Source organism: Mauremys reevesii, linkage group 2 (genome assembly GCF_016161935.1).
Source record: "Mauremys reevesii isolate NIE-2019 linkage group 2, ASM1616193v1, whole genome shotgun sequence".
Lineage (NCBI taxonomy): Eukaryota > Metazoa > Chordata > Testudines > Geoemydidae > Mauremys > Mauremys reevesii.
In genome coordinates, this window is record NC_052624.1 from 251,643,590 (window position 1) to 251,665,338 (window position 21,749).

The 21,749-nt window shown below is 45.5% G+C and overlaps 1 protein-coding gene across 15 annotated transcripts in view; it reads right to left on the reverse strand.

Annotated features, from left to right (window-relative positions):
• The window catches only part of UBR5 (ubiquitin protein ligase E3 component n-recognin 5), a 147,335-nt gene that overhangs the window by 29,970 nt on the left and 95,616 nt on the right, over positions 1-21,749 (reverse strand). For all 15 annotated transcript variants that reach the window (XM_039526102.1, XM_039526100.1, XM_039526101.1 and 12 more), the window contains 8 exons: positions 20,618-20,857; positions 19,202-19,325; positions 17,988-18,099; positions 9,523-9,654; positions 8,325-8,582; positions 7,407-7,675; positions 4,887-5,098; positions 4,168-4,398 (listed from right to left, as the gene is read on the reverse strand). In XM_039526102.1, the coding sequence (XP_039382036.1) occupies positions 4,168-4,398; positions 4,887-5,098; positions 7,407-7,675; positions 8,325-8,582; positions 9,523-9,654; positions 17,988-18,099; positions 19,202-19,325; positions 20,618-20,857 (1,578 nt within the window). The remainder of the gene's footprint in view (positions 1-4,167; positions 4,399-4,886; positions 5,099-7,406; positions 7,676-8,324; positions 8,583-9,522; positions 9,655-17,987; positions 18,100-19,201; positions 19,326-20,617; positions 20,858-21,749) is intronic.

A 21,749-nucleotide genomic window follows, 5' to 3' on the forward strand; every position in this document is an offset into this window, starting at 1 on the left:
GATTGACTGTGTGTAATGGCTCAGCCATTCCCAGTCTCTATTCAAGCCTAAATTGGTGGTATCTAGTTTGCATATTAATTCAAGTTCAGCAGTTTCTCGGAGTCTGTTTTTGAAGCTTTTCTGTTGCAAAATTGCCCCCTTTAAGTCTGTTACTGAGTGACCAAAGAAGCTGAAGTGTCCTCCTACTGGTTTTTGAATGTTATGATTCCTGATATCAGATTTGTGTCCATTTATTCTTTTGCGTAGAGACTGTCCGGTTTGGCCAATGTACATGGGAGAGGGGCATTGCCGGCACATGATGGCATATATCACATTGGTAGATGTGCAAGTGAACGAGCTCCTGATGGCATGGCTGATGTGATTAGGTCCTAGGCTGATGTCACTTGAATAGATATGTGGACAGAGTTGGCATCGGGTTTTGTTGCAAGGATAGGTTCCTGGGTTAGTGTTTTTGTTCTGTGGTTGCTGGTGAGTATTTGTTCACTGCAACTCGGACCTTTTCGCGTGTGCGTGCGTGTGTGTGTGCGCGTGCTCCATTCTATGCATCCGATGAAATGGGTTTTAGCCCACGAAAGCTTATGCTCAAATAAATGTTAGTTTCTAAAGTGCCACAAGTACTCCTGTTCTTTTTGCAGATACAGACTAATACAGCTGTTACTCTGCAACAAGTCAAACTTAGGCCTGGTCTACACTAGGCATTTAAACCGGTTTTAGGAGCGTAAAACCGATTTAATGTCACACCCGTCCACACTGAGAGGCCCTTTATATCAGTATAAAGGGCTCTTTAAACTGGTTTCTGTACTCCTCTCTAACGAGAGGAATAGCGCTAATATCGGTATTACCATATCGGATTAGGGTTAGTGTGGCCGCAGATCGACGGTACTGGCCTCCGGGCGGTATCCCACAGTGCACCACTGACCGCTCTGGACAGCAATCTGAACTCAGATGCAGTGGCCAGGTAGACAGGAAAAGCCCCGCGAACTTTTGAATATTTCCTGTTTGCCCAGCGTGGAGCTCTGATCAGCACGTGTGGCGATGCAGTTAAAAATCAAAATAAAGAAAGAGCTCCCGCATGGACCATGCAGATGTGATCGCTGTAAGGGCAGGCAAATCTGTTCTATCAGCGCTCCGTTACAGAAGACGAAATTCAAAATCATTTTTAAAAAATCTCCAGACAGATGCCATAGCAGGGGCTCAGCGCACTGCTGCGTGACAAGCGTAACGGAAAGCCAAAGAATCAAATGGACGCTCATGGACTGGAGGACTCAAGCTATCCCACAGTTCCTGCAGTCTCCGAAAAGTATTTGCATTCTTGGCTGAGCTCCAAATGCTTCTAGGGTCAAACACAGTGTCCGCGGTGGGTCAGGGCATAGCTCGGCAATTTACGCACCCCCCCCCACCCCCAGAAGTGAAAGGGAAAAAAATCCTCTCTTGACTCTTTAACATGTCACCCTATCTTTACTGAATGCTGCAGATAGATGAGTGCTGCAGCATCGCAACACCAACATCCTTGCTCCCCCCACCCCGGCCAGGGTGGCTGATGGTGCAATATGACTGGTACCCGTCCTCATCATCAGCCTATTGGCACATGGGGCAGTGCAAAAGGACTGGTAACCATGCCGACTAGCATCAGTTAGGTCAATCAAGGGCGTCTGGCCCTAATTTTTCCTGGTAGATGGTGCAGTATGGCTGATAACCATCGTCATCATAGCAACAGGGGACTGAGCTCCATCAGCCCCCACCCTTCATGTGTAAAGAAAAGATTCAATTGCCCCTGGACTAGCAGAGGGATGCTGGGCTCCTCTCCTCCACACTCCTTACTGTCCTGTCTGGACTATCATAGCAGCTGGAGGCTGCCTTCCACTCATTTCTCACTAACAAGTCACTGTGTCTTATTCCTGCATTCTTTATTACTTCATCACACAAGTGGGGGGACAATGCTATGGTAGCCCAGGAAGGCTGGGGGAAGAACGGAATCAACAGATGGAGTTGTTGCAGGAGCACCCCCTGTGAATAGCATACAGCTCATAATTTCTGTGGGATCTGACACAGAGCAGCTGTGCTCTCTGGTTCTATGATACAGTGGTTCTCTAGTACACTTGCCCATATTTTAGGCAGGACTGATTCTATTTTTAGATACCAAAAAGGAGGGTTTGACTCAGGGAGTCATTCCCAATTTTGGCTTTTGCGCCCCTGGCTGATCAGCCAGGGGCACTTATGACAGCAGCAAATGGTACAGTGCAAAAGGACTGGTAACCATGATCATCTTATTACCAATTTATGGTATGGTAGATGGTACAGTATGGCTAGTAACCATCTCTGCTGTCATGCAAAAGCAAAAGCATGCTGCTGTGTAGCGCTGCTGAATCGCCTCTGTGAGCGGCATCTAGTACACATACGGTGATAGTCACAAAAGGCAAAACAGGCTCCATGATTGCCATGCTATGGCATCTGCCAGGGCAATCCAGGGAAAAAAGGCGTGAAATGCTTGTCTGCCGTTGCTTTCCCAGAGGAAGGAGTGACTGACAACATTTACCCAGAACCACCCGCGACAATGATTTTTGCCCCATCAGGCACTGGGATCTCAACCCGGAAATTCCAAGGGGTGGGGGAGGCTGCGGGAACTATGAGATAGCTACGGAACAGCTACCCACAGTGCAACGCTCCAGAAATCGACGCTAGCCTCGGACCGTTGACGCACACCAGCGATTTAATGTGTTTAGTGTGGCCGCGCACACTCGATTTTATACAATCTGTTTTGCTAAACCGGTTTATGTAAAATTGGAATAATCCCGTAGTGTAGACGTACCCGTAGGCATTTATCAACGGCTGCCAAAGGCTTGAACCATAGTTCCCAAGTCGGAAATCAGCTTGGGTAAAATCCTAAAAGTAAGTGTTGTGCTGACCTATCATGACAATTTAGCAAAAAACATAAAACATAACAATAATGGCTATTTTGAGGTTGCAATTGGAGTATCTCTTGAACAAATTCAAATTCAATAAAAACAAGCAGCCAAAACAACTCTAAAATATTCATGTCACAAGAACATCCCAACAACAATTAATGAACTTTGCAAGTAAACAGAAAAAGCTAAAAATGATAAAGTGCAATAATGAAAACTAAGAGCAAAATGATACACAAGGACAGAGATTTATGTTGAGTCTCCATATATCTGGCAACCATAAGGAAGCATCAGAGACATAAAACTCAAAGGGGAAAGAAAATTGATGGGTGAAGGCTGTCATTTATACTCCCCTCTAGGATGATGAATTGTTCCTTCAAATGAGAGATTTCTAAAAAAAAACCCTATTAGGTTTAAAAGCCAACACTTTATTCCACACTGGAGGTCACATGACCCAAGTAGTGAGAGGTCAATAGAGAACACACCCCTTTGGAAAGTATTTAACTATTATCAAATGCCAACATTTCTAACAACTCTTCTGTCAAGCAGAGAGACTGAACAACCATTAAAGAAAGCCACATAGGCACCCGGAAGGCAGAGATCTCTAATGTAATGATATTTCCTACTACTAACCATTAGCCATATGCTTATATTGGTTGTTTTTGTCTCCAGTTCCTGCAAACATTTTTGTATTGATACCTTGTACTAACTACGTGGTGCTTCTCTGATGTACCTTATGTCTGAGGAGCTATAGATGCTTACACCAAATGGAATTAACTGCTATGCAAATTGTGTCAATGTCACATGGATCTATCTAATGCAGCAAATCACTCTTCAGGTAGCTATTCAGGTAGACTATTCAGTATCTCTTAGCACAATTAAAGCTAGCAGAACATTAAAGCAGCTTGGCAAAAGTTCTACTTGACCAAGGTATTATTTTTGAAAGTAAAATATTTTTTCATCACCACCATCATGAGAAAGATGTGGAGTAGATTGCGTGTGTGGGCTGGTAAATTTTCAAGCCAACTTTATAAAAGGGTGATTTAAGGATGCTTCAAGGTTTTGTACATTTGCTTCAGTGACTATAAATGCATTTTACCACAGACAGCATGCCCAGCTTAGGACACGGTGCAGAGGCGAGCACGATGATTGCCAAGTATTGCTACCACAAAAGAACAAATCTTTTGAATTTTCAAGTTTACAGCACACTAGATTTCTGCCACGCTAGTAAGGATTTGTTTTTGCTAGAGTTGGCTTAAATTACCTTTTCCGTTCCAGCTGAGGAGTGTCCAATGTTGTCTGTTGGTTCATTGCTTTAATCCAATAAATAAGGGCCTGAAAAACATATGCTACGTGCTTCAGTGAGCAGACATCCAGAACAGGAAGAACATCTGAGTGCTCATCATTGTGAGAACGCATCAGAGAGAGGGCATAATTTAGAAAGTCTCCACGTGCCGACATCATTCCTTGACGGGCACTGAGCAAAGTAGCACGCCTGTTAGGGAAAAAATTCATATATAAATGATGCTTAGATAGTACAGTGGTAAGGTGCCTTAGAAATTCTCATGTAAGTTATGTAAAGTATATGAATATATATCTTCTAATACCTGTAATTCAAAGATACTGCAATACTACCAGTATTGGGAAATGAAGTACAATAATTAAAACACAAAACCTTAAGTTTAATATGTATAAATAGCCAAATGATTAAAATTTGTGACTCTTGTATTTAAGAAAGGTTATGAATTTTAGGGTTATGACAAAAATCAGTCCAGTCATCAGCAAGGAAAGCATCTCATTTACCAAAATATATATTCATATTGAAGACAGTAGCAATAATTAAGGAAGCCTCCTGTTACATTACAAAAACAGGTACACATCTATGCTTGAAGTCCAGGTTCCCAAAATGTCACAGTGAGTAAAGAGGTTAAAGTACAAAATGAACAAATGCATACAATTGAAACATGAAATGAAATTTCACACCTTCTACCCTCAAGTGTTCTTAGACTAGCCTCTTCACGTGCTGTCATCCTCTCCCTTCTCGTTGAATTCTGGGAAGCATGCAGGGGGTGGTTTGGATGTCCAGGGTCACCAGCAGATGCTAGTGCAGAACCATAACGCAGTTGAGCTTCAGTTGAGTCCATGATGCTAACCATCCAATTCCAAGTGGGAATAAGCTTTTCCTCTACATAGTTCTAAACAAAGATGAGACAATGAGTTAGCGGCATCACAAGCAAAAACAGAAAGGAAGGCAATTAAAGTATGAAGTATTGACACGACATTTTTAATTCACTCGGATTTACTGTAAATACTTAAATCTCTATCATCTTCCATCTCTCTCCACGAAGACTCCCACTCCTGGAGAAGGTTATGAAAGCCACCAGAAAGATCCATTCTGCTGTTAGCTTCTTCCCATAAACATCACTACTCTAAAGAAGCCTGGAGCTTCCACTGTGCAACACCTCCTTACTCACCCCACCTTGGAATCTCTCAGGGTAATCTTCACCAAACACTCTGACCTCAATCTTGGAGATCCCCACCTTATGTCATTCGATACTGATCTCTCACAAATGCATATTTTTCAGAGTTCCATCCAAACTCTGGTATTTCTGTTGCTTTGTAAGAACCATCTTCCCCCTCCAATCTCCCTCTCTTCTGTTGACTCCACAATCTTTATCTTCAACTCCGCTTTACCACTGTGCACTTGAGTCCTTGACTCTACCCTACAGCTCTGTGCTGTCATTTTCTAACTCCTCAATCTGTTCCCTTGATCCCACTCCACCTAATGTCTCATTTCCTTATTCACTGCCCCTTCTTCTTCAAGCTCCCTCCCTCCCTGCAGACTTCAAACATGTTCTTGTATCTATTATACTAATAGGACCCTCCCCTTGACCCCATTTGTGTATCCAAATAACAGCCCAACTCAAAAACTCCTCAAGTCTGGTCTATATACACACTGCCTGACTACATCATTTCTACATAACTTGAATGGCCCGCCACCATTTCAAACTTAACAGTCAAAACTGTAACCTTCCCAAAACATCTCAGTTCACTGTAAACACTTTCACCATCCTACTGAGTTTCACCATATTAGTGCAATATTCAACTCCTCTCTGGGCTCCCCCACAGCCAACCAAGCTGTTATAAGGCCCTCTCTTTTCTTCTGATCCATTTATAATGGCCCCAATCACCAAAGAACCTAAGCATAGTTTCTCCTCCACAACTAAGACAGTCAGCTTTCTCCTCTCATGTCCCATTACAGAAACTCTTTTCCACACCATGAGCATTTTTTGCCTCAATTTCTGAAGCTCTCATCTCTGTAGTCCCCATATCCCACCACACTGCACTGTGGCCTATAGAAGATAGCATAGCTAAAAATCAACTTACTCTCCAGCTCCTCATATAGTGTCACTCCTCTCTGACTTCCTCTCACCTTTTGTATCAAGTTCCTCATCTTCATCTCCAAATTACTGCTCCCTACTCCCTTTGCCTATGTTCCTCAAGCCTTCCTCCTGGAAGTCCCATGTCTATTTTCCAACCATTCTTTAAGTCTTCTTCCATGGTGCCTCAGACTTTGAACTCCCTTTCTCCCCACATGCCAGCTGTCATCTTTCTACCCTTTCAAATTCTTCCTTATAGCTCATTTCTTCTATGAGTACCACCAAAAATTGATGTGCAACGCTCCAGGGCGTAAATTAAACCTGCAACATCATGGAGATCGGAGGAGTAGAACACTGAACGGATCTCTCAGAGTGAAGATTTAAGTGGATGGCTGAGGGAGGATACGGGGTTGGTCCTGAAGAGATGTTCCCTGAGGACTCACATGCAGGGCGGCCTGGGGAATGGAACACTGTGGGGAGCTCTTACAGGACACCTGACCTGAGGGCAGAGGCAAGAGTCAGGAGACTTGCCTGGAGAGTGGGGCCCTGGCGCAGAGGCTAAAGGAACTGGAAACACAATGCTGCTATTGACTCTTGAGTTGGTAACCTGGAATGTTCTCCTTGGAGGGTAGTGGGGAAAAAAAAAAACAAAAAAAACCCCAACCCTGTTTCTGCATATGTTTATCGTGGGTTTGTTCCTGCATAGGTTGACTGAGTTTGTTATGAATGATTTTACTGCAAGGAATTTTGTTTTTGTTTGGGGGCAGGGGAAGGGAACTACTGCACTGGTGTACACAAATTATGCCCAGAGTTGAGTTTTGCAAGCCATAATACATTATTTCAAAGCATTCAAACATGGACAGAAGGAGCTATAAAAATGCCAAGTAGCAATAACGCAAAGTTTGTGGGCACAATTTCAACTCTAAGAACTAAAAATTTTACTCTAAATGGTTTTACAGAGAGATTAGATTACTCTTTCTGTGTGAAATATGAATAATCCAACGTGTTAAAAACATTTAAAAGTTCTACAGCAATTAACTGGAATGCATATACAAGAATTTTTTTTTTAAATGTGAGCACTGAAACCAGCACTGATGTCTAGGATGTTCTAGTTGCACCATACCTGCAAGTTTACTGCATCCTGATAAGTCAGTTTCACTGCAGCGGGGATCTGGGAGTACACCAGATGATTGTATTTGGGAATCAAACCCATCAAATCAGATATCTGTCGGATCACAATGCTGTATGCCCTCGCTAAACTGCTTGCAGATGTTAAATAGCTGCTTGCATTGCTAGCTTCTAAAGCTGCAGCTGCTGCTGCAGCACTTGTGCTGATGGTGCCGCTTCGACGTAAGTTTGATGGATCAATATAAATCAAACCTGCTGAACTCGCTAAAGATAAGAGAAAGTATGACACCATTAATGATTTTATATACCCTTTACTAATTCTTGTATTTGACAACAGAAAAAGTTATTCAAATAAACTAAACTTTTAAGTGATTAAACATGAATAATGTACCTGTACTGGCCTTGCAGCTCTAATAAAACTTAATACTAGTATCTTCTTAGAGCAGGAGTAAATACTGTATTCTACTAATTTCTTAACAAAAGCTTAAACAGGCAAAGCACTTTAAGACCGCGCATGTTTCTCTTAAGCTAAAGCAAAAAGATAATACAGTATGTGGTAAAAAAACACACTTAACACTTAATCCTATGGGCTGATCTACACTAATGCTGTAAATTGACCTATGTTACGCTACTGCAGTTATGTAAGTTACATAACTGAAGTCCACATAACTTAGGGTCAACTTACAGCAGTCTCTACAACACTGCGCTATGTTGACTGGACATGTGCTCTCGCCAACTTACATTTCGCCATCGATTTAGCTTGTTTTCACCAGACCTGCTAAATCGACATCGCTGCATAGATCGCAGCGCTGCCGATTTAGCAGGAAGCATAGACAAGCCTTATTAAACAGCAAAAACAAAGAACAAAACCATTTATAAATGATGTACGTGCATTCCCTTTGCTGAGACTTGCCTGCTGGGGCAGATGTACTTGACGGAGCCGTGCTAGTTGTTCTCTGATTCTGGGTGTTACGTACAGCCCACTGCATTGAACGGGGAGCTTGGGCAGCACCATTGGCATGAGAGCTATTTGTGGTTCGCTCTAGAGGCTCATCAAGCATGAAGGTCTCCTGCTCTATGTCATCGCTCTGGCTACTGCTGCTGTCTGAATCACTGGAGTCATTTGACTGAGAATCATCCTCAGAAAAAAATGCTGGAACACTGCTAGCACCTATGTAGGAAAACAGTGTTTATTGTAATTCCCTTATAAGCAGCGATGCACACAGTCAGACTATTGTACATATATAATAAGTGTTTGAAAACTTATTCCTAAAAAACAACTATAATTGTAACATTCAAGTACCATGCTTACAGAACATCCAGAAATGCATTCTAACAAATTGTCCTTAAAATACTAGTGCTAATTTTCCGTGACAGTTTTATGGAAAGGCAATCAAATTAGTTTTACTTATGTTTTGAAAGAAAGTTAAATGATTAAGGAACATTTTAATTAAAACCACAGTCCTTTTCACTAACAGGTAATAGAGCAGAAAGTCAGTGTACAAGTTTGACCTGTTTTGACTTTAACTCTGATTTAGAAGGATCCTGCTCCCAAACAAGAAGGCAGAACAGTTGCTTTCGAACACTACTTAAGTATTTTTAAGTTACATAGGGAAAAGAAACATTAAAACTTTTTAAGCTGACTTTACAACACTCCCAGGTATTTTCACACTGATGCTAATAACAGCTGCACAGCAACAGAACATAGGCAGAAAGCCATACTACAAGAGCCCATTTCTCTTAAGAGGGCTGCACACTGCCGTCTCAATGTAGACAAATGCAAACATTAAGTGAGAAAAACAGGGGAGGAGAAGCTTTAGAGAGAAGATTGCAGGAGGAAAAGTCTCATTTAAGTGCTAAGGGTTTCCTCTACAAATTTGGGGCAGAACTAATTATTTCCCCACATTTCTCCTGCATCTGTTCCCTGCCCTTTACTGTCTTTGGCACTAGGCAGCATGTGAGCCTTCAAAGATTTTGTACCAGAAGCTGACAAGTAAAGTCTCTCCCAACCTGTATTTAATCAGTTAGGTACTTTCCTTTAACACATATGCCTAAATCCTGGCTTCCAAGTTTAAATGAAGAATGATGCAAGAGAGGATGAAATGGTGTACCTGCTTCTGATCCCGCAGTAGCAGCAGTGACAACACTTCTACGCCCGCTAGCATTGTCCTGATTGCTGTGGTTACTCTCACTGTCACTTTCTGTTTCAGCTGCTGCTAGTAGATCCAGCTCCATGTCACTGCCTGTAAAAATGATAAAATACAATATTAACGTCTAATGCTTACAGGAAAATAATTTAATATCAAAGGAATTTGTGTAGTCCTGTATATTTACTACACCTCATGCTTATAACAGAGCACTAAGCATCTTAAAGCCATCTCACTTCTACACTTTTATTTCTAAGTTTTGAGAATTAAGAAATCATTATTAAGAACTCAAGCCACAAGATTCTACATTTAAAGTGGCACTTCCAGCCTTAATTCTGCTCCCTGTGCATATGTATTACATAGTCTTTAATTACAGGATCATGTTCTGTTTCAAGAAATAAAATGTACATATAAACTGAGTATCTGAATATCTTGGGAGCAGCTGAAGCCTTCAGGAAATCAGAGTTTGATAGTTTCTAGTCACATTTCAGTTTTGGACAAACCCAAATCTGGTTAATCAGGATTACCTGCAAATAAAATGGTTCAAAAGGAAAAACCAGGGCAATCCTACCTTTAGGAACATAGAAAATGCCATATTTAATCAGACCTTTGGTCCATCTAGGCTGGCATACTGTCTCTGACAATGGCTGGTACCAGACAATTCAGACAAAAATGCAACAGTTCCCATAATAGACAATTATGGAAAAGTTTGCCATAGGAAGAAATCTTTCCTAACCTAACACAGTTTGTGGTGGTCTTAAGACCTCAAATATAAAAGGTTAATATCCCTCTGATTTTTCTATCTGATATAAATGTATGTTAGCAGTTCAAATTATTCTTTCCAACCTGTATCACTAAGCATTTGGCAATACTGTATTTTGTTTGACATCATGCTATTCATTTGCCTCGCTTTGTCACGTCTCCCCAGTAGTCCTGTCTTCTCTAGTCTTGACTAACCTAAATAACTGTCATCTAAAATTTTTGCCATCTCCCTTTTCACTCCACTTATTACATCATTAATAACTGTACTGAATAAAAACCAGTCCTTTTATGAATCCTTGGGGCACCCTACCTAATCTTCTCATATTTAATACTATTTCTACTCATTTTTTACTCTATGCCAGTTTCTAGCCTGTAACTCTTGTGAAGGACTTTGTTCAAATGCTTTTTGAGATTTCAAATAAGTTATATACATCAGTTCTTTTTTTCCTACTATTTTGCTGACATGCTAAAAAGAATTGTAGTATATTGGAGAGGCACTACTTTCCTTTGCAAAAGTCCCTTTCACGTCTTGTTCATCCAAGTGTTCTATAACTCTCTATAATGGATGTTTCAAACAGTTTATCGAATATTGAAGTAAGTCTCACTGTTCTGTAATTTCCATGAGCTTCCACAGCATCCTTGTAAAAAAGGAGTACAGCACTTGCTATCCTCTAGTACAGCAACTGATTTTAATGTGTAACTGAGTACCTTTATTAGCAATTCAATCATTTCATTCTGAAGTTCCTTCAGAACTCTTGGATGATCATCATCATCAGGGCCTAGAGCCATTTGTTAGTCTTTAACTGTCAATTTGTTCCATCACTTTGAAACCTCAATCTGTTAGTGTCCGATTTATTAACTGAAAAGCGAAGCTATGAAGTCTGTATTGCCTCAAAATTCTCTGTGGTGAACACCAGTGCTAAGAAGCCATTAGCTTCTCTGCAATACCTTAGCCTCCTTAATTGCTCCCTTTATTCCTTGGTAGTTCAGCAAACTCATCTATTCTTTCACAGGCTTCCTGGCTCTGATGTATTTAAATTTTAATTTATTACTTTCTTTATGGTGTATTATTGCTGGAGCATTAGCAGCTGCTATTCATACCTACATTATGCTTTTAAACATACATAAAAATAACATGCATCTCTTTCTTTGGGAGGGGACTTGTTAAAGGACAGTTACCTGTTCCGTAACTGGCGTTCTTCGAGATGTGTTGCTCAGGTATATTCCACAGTAGGTGTGCGTGCTCCCCATGTGCAGTGATGTCGGAAGTTTTTCCTTTAGCAGTACCCGTACTGGGGGAACACCGCTGCGACCCCTAGAGTGGCGCCTCTGTATCGCGCTATAAGGGGAGCCGCACGCTCCCCCCCACCCTCGGTTCCTTCTTACCAGACAACTCCGACAGAAGGGAAGGAGAGTGGGATGTGGAATACACCTGAGCAACACACCTCGACAGTTACCTGTTCCGTAACTGGCGTTCTTCCTTTCTTCGAGTGATTGCTCAGGTGTATTCCACAGTAGGTGACTCTAAGCTATGTCTGATGGAGGCGGGTAGGAGATTAACGGTTTCCGGGACGCAGTACCGTCCTACCAAATCCGGCGATCGCATAATGCGAAGGAAACGTGTGGACAGAGGACCACGTGGCAGCCCTACAGATGTCCTGGATCGGGACGTGGGCTATATCGGCAGCCGACGAGGCCTGAGCTCTCGTTGAGTGCGCCCTGACGATCAGTGGTGGGGGAACCCTTGCCAGGTCATAGTACATGTGTATGCACGAGGTGATCCAGCGGGAAAGGCGCTGGGTGGAAATTGATTGCCCCCTCCTATGCTCGGCCAATGCAACGAACAGCTGCGAGGATTTCCGGAACAGCTTGGTCCAGTTCAGGTAGAAGGCCAGGAATGAGGTTTAGGACAGAGCACCAGGAGGAAAATGTCCTGTTCCATATGGAAGGCGGAGACCAACTTTGGGAGGAATGCGGGGTGTGGGCGAAGCTGGACCTTATCCTTGTGGAAGACTGTATATGGGGGTTCCGAGGTCAAGGCCCTGAGCTGCGAGACACGTCGGACTGACATGATAGCTACAAGGAATGCTACCTTCCATGACAGGTGAGACCAGGAACATGTGGCCACGGGTTCAAAGGGAGGTCCCGTGAGACGGGATAATACTAGGTTTAGGTCCCATTGCAGAACGGAGGACCTAGCATACGGCAACGAACAGTCCAGGCCTCTTAGAAAGTTGGAGGTCATGGTGTGAGAAAAGACCGATTGGCCCTGAACTGTCGGGTGGAAGGCCGATATGGCCGCCAAATGTACCCTGACAGAGGCGGGAGCTAGCTCTTGGGTCCTAAGGGACAGGAGGTAATCAAGGATAATCTGGAGCAGTGCTGACGATGGGGACGTTCTCCGCTCCGCCGCCCACCTAGAGAATCTGGACCACTTTGCCAGGTATGTCTGTTGCGTGGACGGCTTTCTACTTTCCAGCAGGACTCGTCTGACTTCCTCTGAGCACCTCCCCTCCTCCTCATCTAACCACTGAGCAACCACGCTGTCAGGTGGAGCGCAGCCAGGTTGGGATGGAGGAGGCGGCTCCCTTCCTGGGAGAGGAGGTCCAGACAAAGTGGTAGCCTCCGTGGGGGGGCCGCTAAGAGGTGCAGGAGGATCCCGAACTAGTGTTGTCGGGCCCAGTCCAGGGCTACGAAGATAACCCGCGTCCTGTCCATTTTACTTTTTGCAGGACCTTGCCAATCAGGGGGAAGGATGGGAAGGCATAGAAAAGCTGGCTTGATCACTGCAGAAGGAAGGCGTCCGAGATCGCCCCCTTCCCCACTCCTCCCTGGAGCAGAACTGGAGACCGCACCGGTTCTGGTCGGTTGCAAAGAGGTCGACCCGGGGAACTCCCCACTCTCGAAAGAGCTGGTGGGTGACCTCCGAGTGGAGCGACCACTCGTACTGGATGGGAGAAAACCCTGCTGAGGCGATTGGTTTGCACATTGTGGATGCCGGGTAGGTGGAATGCTTGCAGGGAGATATCTTGGGCTATACAGAATTCCCATAGGCTCAGGGCTTCCAGGCATAGGGTCGAGGAACAAATCCCGCCTTGCCTGTTGATGTAGTACATCGCAGTGGTGTTGTCCTTAAGGACTCTGACCACCTTACCGTGAAGGTGCATGCTGAAAGCTACGCACGCCAACCGTATCGCCCTGAGCTCTCTGGCATTTATGTGGAGGGACAAATCTGAGGCTGACCATCTCTCTTGGCTTTGAATGTTCCCTATATCAGCTCCCCATCCCAGATCCGAGGCATCTGACACCAGGTCTAATGACAGGGAGGCTTCCCGGAAAGGGACCCCTTGTAGTATATGTTGCTCGTGAGGGACCACAGTTGTAGGGAGGCAACTACCTGGGGCGGTACCGTGATAACCTTGTCCAGCCCATCCCGGGAGTACTGAGAGGCTAGCCAGAGCTGGAGGGGTCTCATTCTGAGCCTGGCATGGTGGACCACTTACGTGCATGCCGCCATGTGCCCGAGGATCTGAAGGCATGCTCTTGCCATCGTCACGGGGAAGGCCGTGACCGAGGCGATGAGGCCTTTGAGGGTCTCGAACCTGCCTGGAGGGAAAGAGGCTGTGGCCCTTAAGGAGTCCAGCATCGCCCCAATGAATTCTATGCGCTGAACTGGGACTAATGTAGATTTGTTCTCGTTCACTACTAGGCTGAGATCTCCGCATGTGGACAAGAGCAGCTCCACATGTGCCTGCATCTGGGACTGAGAGACGCCCTTGAGAAGCCAATTGTCCGGATATGGGAAGATCTGCGCCCTTTTCCGCTGGAGGTAGGCTGCTACCACCGCCATGCACTTGGTGAAAACCTTGGGTGCTGTGGATAGGCCAAAAGGGAGGACCGTGAACTGGCAGTGATCCTGCCCCACCAGGAACCGGAGGAAGCACCTGTGCCCTTCGAATATATGGATGTGGAAATATGTGTCCTGAATGTCCAGGGCCGCATACCAATCCCCGGGGACACCATGTGGAACTTGGAGCGGACCATAAACCGGTTGAGATCCGATAGGTCCAGGATGGGCCTGAGCCCCCCTTTTGTCTTTGGGATCAGGAAATACCAGGAGTAGAAGCCTCTGCCCTGGCAGTCTACTGGTACTCTTTCCACCGTCCCCAAGTGGAGCAGATGCGCCACCTCCTGCCCTAGGAGGCGAGCATGCTCCAGGTCCTTGGGGCTCACCAGGGACGGGGTGGCAAGGTGGGGGCGAAGTGAACTGCAACACGTAGCCCTTGGAAATGGTGTTGAGGACCCATTGGTCCAACTCCACCAGAGAGGTCCTTTGGGGCCATCTGCCTGTCCCAAGTCAGGGTAAAGGAGGAGGGTTGGGCGTGGGGCTAGCAACTCCACCCTATAAAAATCAGCTTGCTACAGAAACGCCAACAATAGAGTTAACAGAGACTTTTAGCCTGGAAAAAGAAGGGTCTTCAACTCGAAGATGCATGACGCTGGGTGGTGAAAGCCGCGAGGAAGCCACTAAGCCGATCACCCTTCTTACAACCAGGAGGATTACCATCGGCACATGGAATGTGAGGACCATGTAACCCCCAAGGCAAGCGGAAAAGAGGCCGCCCAAGAAATACCTGGCGACGCGACCTTCAGGCTGATAGCAAAAAATTGGGCTATTCCTGGAACCAGCTAGAGCGAATGGCCCAGGATAGAAGACTATGGAGATCTGTTGTTGGCGGCCCATACCCCGGTTGGGGTGACGGGCATGAATGATGAATGAATGAATGACCCATTGGTCCAACGTTATACGGGACCACTCCACTCAGAAGGCAGACAATCGGCTGCAGAACACAAACTTTATTAATCAGGGGGGTTTCCCTGGCAACAGGCCTGATGCCCCCCTGCAAATAGTCAAAACCACCTCTTTCCCTGCCTCTTGCCCTTAGAGGGCCTGGGCTGCGGGGCAGAGCGGGAATGATGCTGAGGCCGACACTGCTGGTCTCTCCGCCTCTTGGACAGGGGCTCGTATCTGCTCCGTGCAGGTGGAGCCGAAGTTTGCGGCCTGGGCTTGTCCTTAGCCGGCGAGACATAGAGGCCCAAGGTTTGCAGAGTGGTACGGGAATCCTTCATCCCGTGCAAATGGACATCCATTTGGTCCGCAAACGGCGCTCTCTCGTCAAAGGGCAGGTCCTGTATGAGGGACTGGGCCTCCACCGACAGCCTGGACAGGAGGAGCCAGGATGCCCTGAGCATGGAGATGGCGGAAGCCATCAAGCAGGCTGCTGTATCGGCCGCGTCCAACACCGCCTGGAGGGTTGCTTTTGCCGCTGCCGCCCCTTCCTCTACCAGAGCCTTGAAGTCCTTTTTGTCCAGCTCCGTGAGGAGAGGTTCAAACTTTGGTAGGGACCCCCATAAGTTAAAGTCATACCGGCTCAGTAGGGCCTGATGATTGGCCACCCTGAGCTGGAAGCTTGCCAAAGAATAAACTTTCCTGCCAAAAGTATCCAGTCTCCTGGCGTCTTTATCCTTGGGGGTGGGCACGGGTTGGCCATGTTGTTCTCAGTGGTTTACCGATTCCACCACCAGAGAGTTAGGTGCCGGGTGGGAATAGAGGTACTCATGGTTCTTAGCCGGCACAAAGTACTTCCTCTCCGCCTTTTTGGAAATGGGGGCGAAAGAAACAGGAGTTTGCCACAAGGTAGTGGAAATGGTGGCTACTCCCTGGTGGAGGGACAGGGCCACACGGCCCAGTGCCGACGACGACAGCACATTGAAAAGGGAGTCAGATGGGCCCTCCATCTCCTCAGCCTGGAGCTGGAGGTTGGATGCCACCCTCTTAAGGAGGTCTTGATGTGCCTTGAAGTCCTCCTGTGGAACAGGCGGCGGTGCCGTAATGGCATCATCCGGTGCTGGAGAGGAGGCCAGTGCGGAGCCAAGAGTCTTGGGCGGTACCAGGGGGTCGGTTCCCAGGTAGGAGTCCAGGCGTGGGGCTGCCAACTTGGGACCTGTGGATTTGTCCCTTTGCTGAGAAGGGGAGGCCGAAGGAGCCTGGGACGCTCCAGCCACCGAGCGGGTTCCTGTCTGGGCGGGCTTCTGCGGCCACAGTGCCCCTTGCCACTGACTGATTTGGGGGCCCGGTGGTGCCATCTGTTCCAGCTGAGCCGCACGACCTGGTGATGGGTGGCTGGGGGCCACTGCTGAGGTCATCGTCGAGCGCACGGTCTCATAGGAGCGGCGAGAGTGACGGTGCCTATGACGGTGCCTTCCGCATGACCGGGACCTCAATGCCGAGGAGCAGTACCCGTCGGAAGTGCTGCTCCGGTATTCGTCCCAGCGCCAGGAGCTACGATGTTCTGGTGCCATTGAATTGAGAGAGGAGTCCCGAGTGCGATGCCTGGAAGAGCGGGAACTCGAGTGGGAGCATCGACAGCATTGGGACCGTCTGTGGTAGCTGCGATGTGAGGAAGAGCATCTGCAGCGCCTGTCACGGTGCCTGCACACGTTGCTGTGCGGTGTGGAGGGGCCTTGAGATTCCTGTTCGAGCGGCAAGCCAGTCAACTTGACCAGTGTAGAGGGCTGGCGTGAGCCGCAAGATGACCGCATCGAACGAGGTAAGGAGCGGTTCTCGGAACAGGAGCTGCACCGTGCTGGGGAGGTCTGATGAGCGCCCAGTGGCGGCTTGCCTTAGGACTAAGGGCCTGCTACCGGTGGTGCACCGGGTATCGGTAAGCTCAAGGTGTCTCACACAGCCTGTGCAGCCTCCGGCGTCGACAGCATCCTCCCTGCAGGGGAGGCATGCACGGACGGAGCCGGGCTGCTCCGCTCAACACGAGTCTGAGGCCTAGGGCCCGGGGGGGATTGAGAGCTGCCTGGCTCAGGACCAGCCTCACCCCTCTCCTTTTCTCGGCGCTGCTGTGCGGAAGTCTTCCCTTGCTTCTTGGAAGGGGAGCAGTGCGGCTAGTAGAGGGGACTTTGCTATGTGCCGAAGATGTGGTGCCAGGCGCCGATTCTGCTCGGCGCGCCGGGGTAGGGGGCCAGCGCCGATTCCATCAGGCGAGCACGAAGCCTGATGTACCTCTCCTTCTTAGTCTGTGGCTTGAATGATCTACGGATCTTGCAGCACGGGCTCACTCACATGAGTTTCGCCCAAGCAGCAGAGACACTCAGCATGCAGATCACTTCTAGGCATAGAACGGCGACAAGAGTTGCACGACTTAAAGACTGGGGCATGGGGCATGCCCCGAGCCCACTCTAACTACTTGAAAACAACTGAAAGTAACTGTACCACTAAAGGTCAACTAGAGAAGCTGCAGCAAGGCTGGAGCAATACGTTCCAACTACCTTCACCGGCAGCAAGAAGGAACTGAGGGTGGGGGGAGCGCGCGGCTCCCGTTATAGCATGATATAGAGGTGCCACTCCAGGGGTTGCAGCGGTGCTCCCCCAGTACGGGTACTGCTAAGGGAAAAACTTCCAACACTGGTGCACATGGCGAGCACGCACACCTACTGTGGAATACACATGAACAATCATTCGAAGACCTGTAACTGTTTGTCCAGAATCTTGTCTTTTAAAAGGGTGAGGGAGGAAGAGGAAGGAGAGATGCTCCTTTTGCATTATAGAATAAAATTGTTAATATAGTAACAGTATATGAATGAAAAGTGTATACCATCTTCATCATGCTCATCATGTTGTCCTTCTGCTTCAGCATTTTCTTCTCCATGTTCTTCTTGTTCATCATGGTGGTCTTCCTCTCCAGCTACTCCCTCAACCACTTCAACCTGGAAAATGCTTTTTATTTTTATGCTGTAACATGTATATTTATCTTAGTTCTGTTCAAGTACAAGCTGTCTGCTTTTTCCAGAATTTTGTTCTGGGAATCATAGTGTAAAGTGACAATTCTGTTTCCTGCAGCAATACCAGTATAAACTGAGCATACAATTCTGGTAGAGGTGAGGAGGAAGAGGAGGAGGAAGGCATTTATTTGCACTAGTTTGTGTGGCAGCTCATTTGACAGTTCACAAATGAAGTGTTATGGAACAGACAAGGCACCCAAAAAGTTGCCTTGGACATCAGAACCCAATATTGAAAGGGAAATGTTGGCCACGAACACCAGGATTAACATTCTTTCTGATTTTTTTTTTTTTTTTTAAATATCATCCACCTAGAAAACTACAAAAGATCTTATCCAAAGGAGAACATCTCTTGGTGGACCTATGCTCTGAAATCTACCATATGTTAACGGATTTTTATAACCAAATATCACCCAACACACTTGAAACATGCAGCGTGTAAACGACTGCGTGTTACTTTAACAGTGTTCTGAATCATGTTCTAGTTTTGCAAAATTCAAACTTTTAAGAACATGTCTACAACACCATTCAGTCCAATCCTATTTCTGAAGCAAGACTGAACCATGTTGTAATCATGTCAGGCACTACTGTCTTGTAATGCAGACCTTCACCACACTTCTTTCCGGTGTACAGGTCTGTCACATCTTACGTGCATCCACATGTGCGATTTCAGCTTTACGCGGTTGGCAAAAAAAGAGAAAAATAACAATTTAAATAAATACTGTTTCTGTAGTGCGGGCGATTCCACCCGCCATTCAACTCAATGTAATTTTGACTACCGGTATATGCGGTTTTCGCTTTACGCGCTAACCGCGGAACGGAACCCCTGCGTAAGATGAGACAGACCTGTATAGCAGACCTTACTTGCAGCATTCCTGGAGGCCACTGCAGTCTCAATACCATGTATATGCTTAAGTACTGAATTCATGGCTTCCTAGCTCAGAGGTGAGTGCCACTGATTATTATTCACTGATAATGTGCATTTTGCTGTTTAAATATGTATCAAATTGAGAAAAATTAAGAAAATAACCTCTTCCACATCTGCTGATACAATATCATCTTGCTCTTCATCTCTGCCACGAACTGGCTGTGACTGGCTGATCCGTCTCTGCTGAGGATTCCTTATAATGTAGGAGGACTGAGACTGACTGGAACTACAATAAAATAGAAACGTAAGTAAACTGCTGCAACAGAAAAAATTACAGTATAAATATTTTTAACAAAGTAGTAGTCATTCACTTCCCTTCTCACAACAACAGAGCTAATCTAAAAATCTAGTGGAAGTGTGAGGATGGAAGAACAAAGAAACTTCCTTAGATTTACTATCAAATTAGAAGGACCAGCTTTTTCCTTTCCTTTCTTCCAAATGAGGAAAAACCTTTCAAATTAGACTAAAATGGAGTGAGATTGTCACTTACTCAGCACATGTTCACCTTTCCAGAAACACACCCAAACAGCAGGAATTAATCAGTGTGTTCATGTATGTGAGGGGATGACAGCACTAGTCAGTGAAGAAAGGAAAGTACTATGGGAACTGACAAATTGCTGCTTTTACCCAGCCATTAGCACTTCTCTAGTACTGCTGAACACTAGCATTTTTTCTACTTATCTTCTGGCTAAAGTTACTTAATCCAGTGTTTCTCTCTGTGATTGAGCTTCAATATCATTACCCCTTACTGCACTTGGGCTGGAATCAGACTGTCTTCATCTCTCTGTTTCCAATATGGTCAGAGATTTGCTCTCATGCTCACTGAGGGTCTCCAGCAGCAGTTGCATTTCTCTAGACCAGTGGTTCTTAACCTGGGGTGCGTGCACCCCCTGAGGGCACGAGATGCCCTTTCTGGGGGGTGAGAGACATGCCAGTTTTTTTTTAGAAGGTAAATCATCGAACACACAAATTAAGCACAGGCACATAAATACAACTACCTTGTTTCATCAAACCTATGTATTTATTAACGTTATACAAAAGAATTCTCTCTCTTATCCTATAGTTATGATATATCTAGGTTTAAAGAACTAACCTACTTCAACGGATTTTTGATAAGGGGTGCGAGAAGGTATTTTGAGAACCAAAGAGGTACAGGCGGCAGTAAAGGTTAAGAACCACTGCTCTAGACTCAGCCAAACAACACCAGATTACCCTCAGAACAACTGATTATGTTCCTGCCTCCCACACATTGTAAAAAGCACCCTGTATTCACACACTGACAGGTCCAGATGCAAAGTACACAGACCTGTTATTCTTTTATTATGTTCTGGTGGATGCTGCCACACAATTTTTTATGATTTATATACTCCTGGCCAAGTATTCTGGCAACATTTTATTTGTAATATGGAGCATTTACATTCTGCTACTAAATATATAAAATGATTCTTTAAAGGACATTCCAAAACCATATTTTAGCAAGCACATGATGAGATGAATAGAATAAGTAGTTATCTTTACCTGCTAGACTGATCAGATGATGGTCTTGGTGGTAGAGGCTCCACAGAGAATAGTTCTTCACTGCCTTGCATGGCATCTATACTAGTGCTAGCAAGAGTAAATGGTGCAGTAGGACGCGCAATACCCATCCTGACTGGAATAATTAGGGATTCCGCTACATTACACAACTCCTCCACAGCATAGGGTAACAAAGCTTGGAATACACGTTTACATTTTCCAATTGGTTGTGGAATAAAGTTGCTAGAAAAAAAAATTGTGGAAAGAAGAATCAAATAAGTCGTCTTTTGAAAAGTGTTTATAAGATATATATGGGTAAAAATTATTAACCAATGACAGAATACGAGACAATATACGTGTAATGCATTCTCAAAACAAAAAGCAAAACACTCAGTTACATGACAAGCGAAGATACAGAAACTGCAATAATTTATGATGATGTTGGTCAAAAGAGGGTTAGAATTAGAGCTACTGGGGGAACCATCCTGCAAAGTTTTCAGAGATTTCCAAACTATTCCTGTTCTGCAGCAGGACAAACAAAAAACAACAGACACTCTCACACCTCTCCCAGAACAGCCAACAACATGGGGATTAAGGCATTAACATGGGATGAAAGATGCCCAGGTTCAAACCCCTGCTCTGCCAGTCTCCGACATCCCAAGTCAGCATCCTAACCATCAGCCAATAGCTATTCTGAGGTGTGGGGTCTCAGTCTTTTCTGTTGGAATAGTTCTGCTTTGTAGACATTTCCATTGGAGCAGGTAACTTGAACCTAAGTCTCCCATGTCCCAGATGATCACCCAATCTCTGAATATTCTGGGGTGGGTGAGCCTGCCAGCTTCCCTCCCTCCACCAACAAGAAGTTTGCTTTAGCTTTTATCGGCATTTATTGAGAAATTCTCAACTAGTTCTAGTTCGACTACTTCTTGTTAATGCCTCAAAAATGAGGCAGCACATACAAGTGAACTGTTGACAGAACAAAGTTGGTCAAGGCAGTACTTTTTGTATAAAAAACAGAACCCATTCAACATTAAAATTTAAGGTTCCTTTTATATCTTAACTAAAGTAAGTTCAGCACGGAATTTATAAAAGCTGAGGTCCAATGCAGCACTGTGTGTGTAGGGCCATGCGTGAT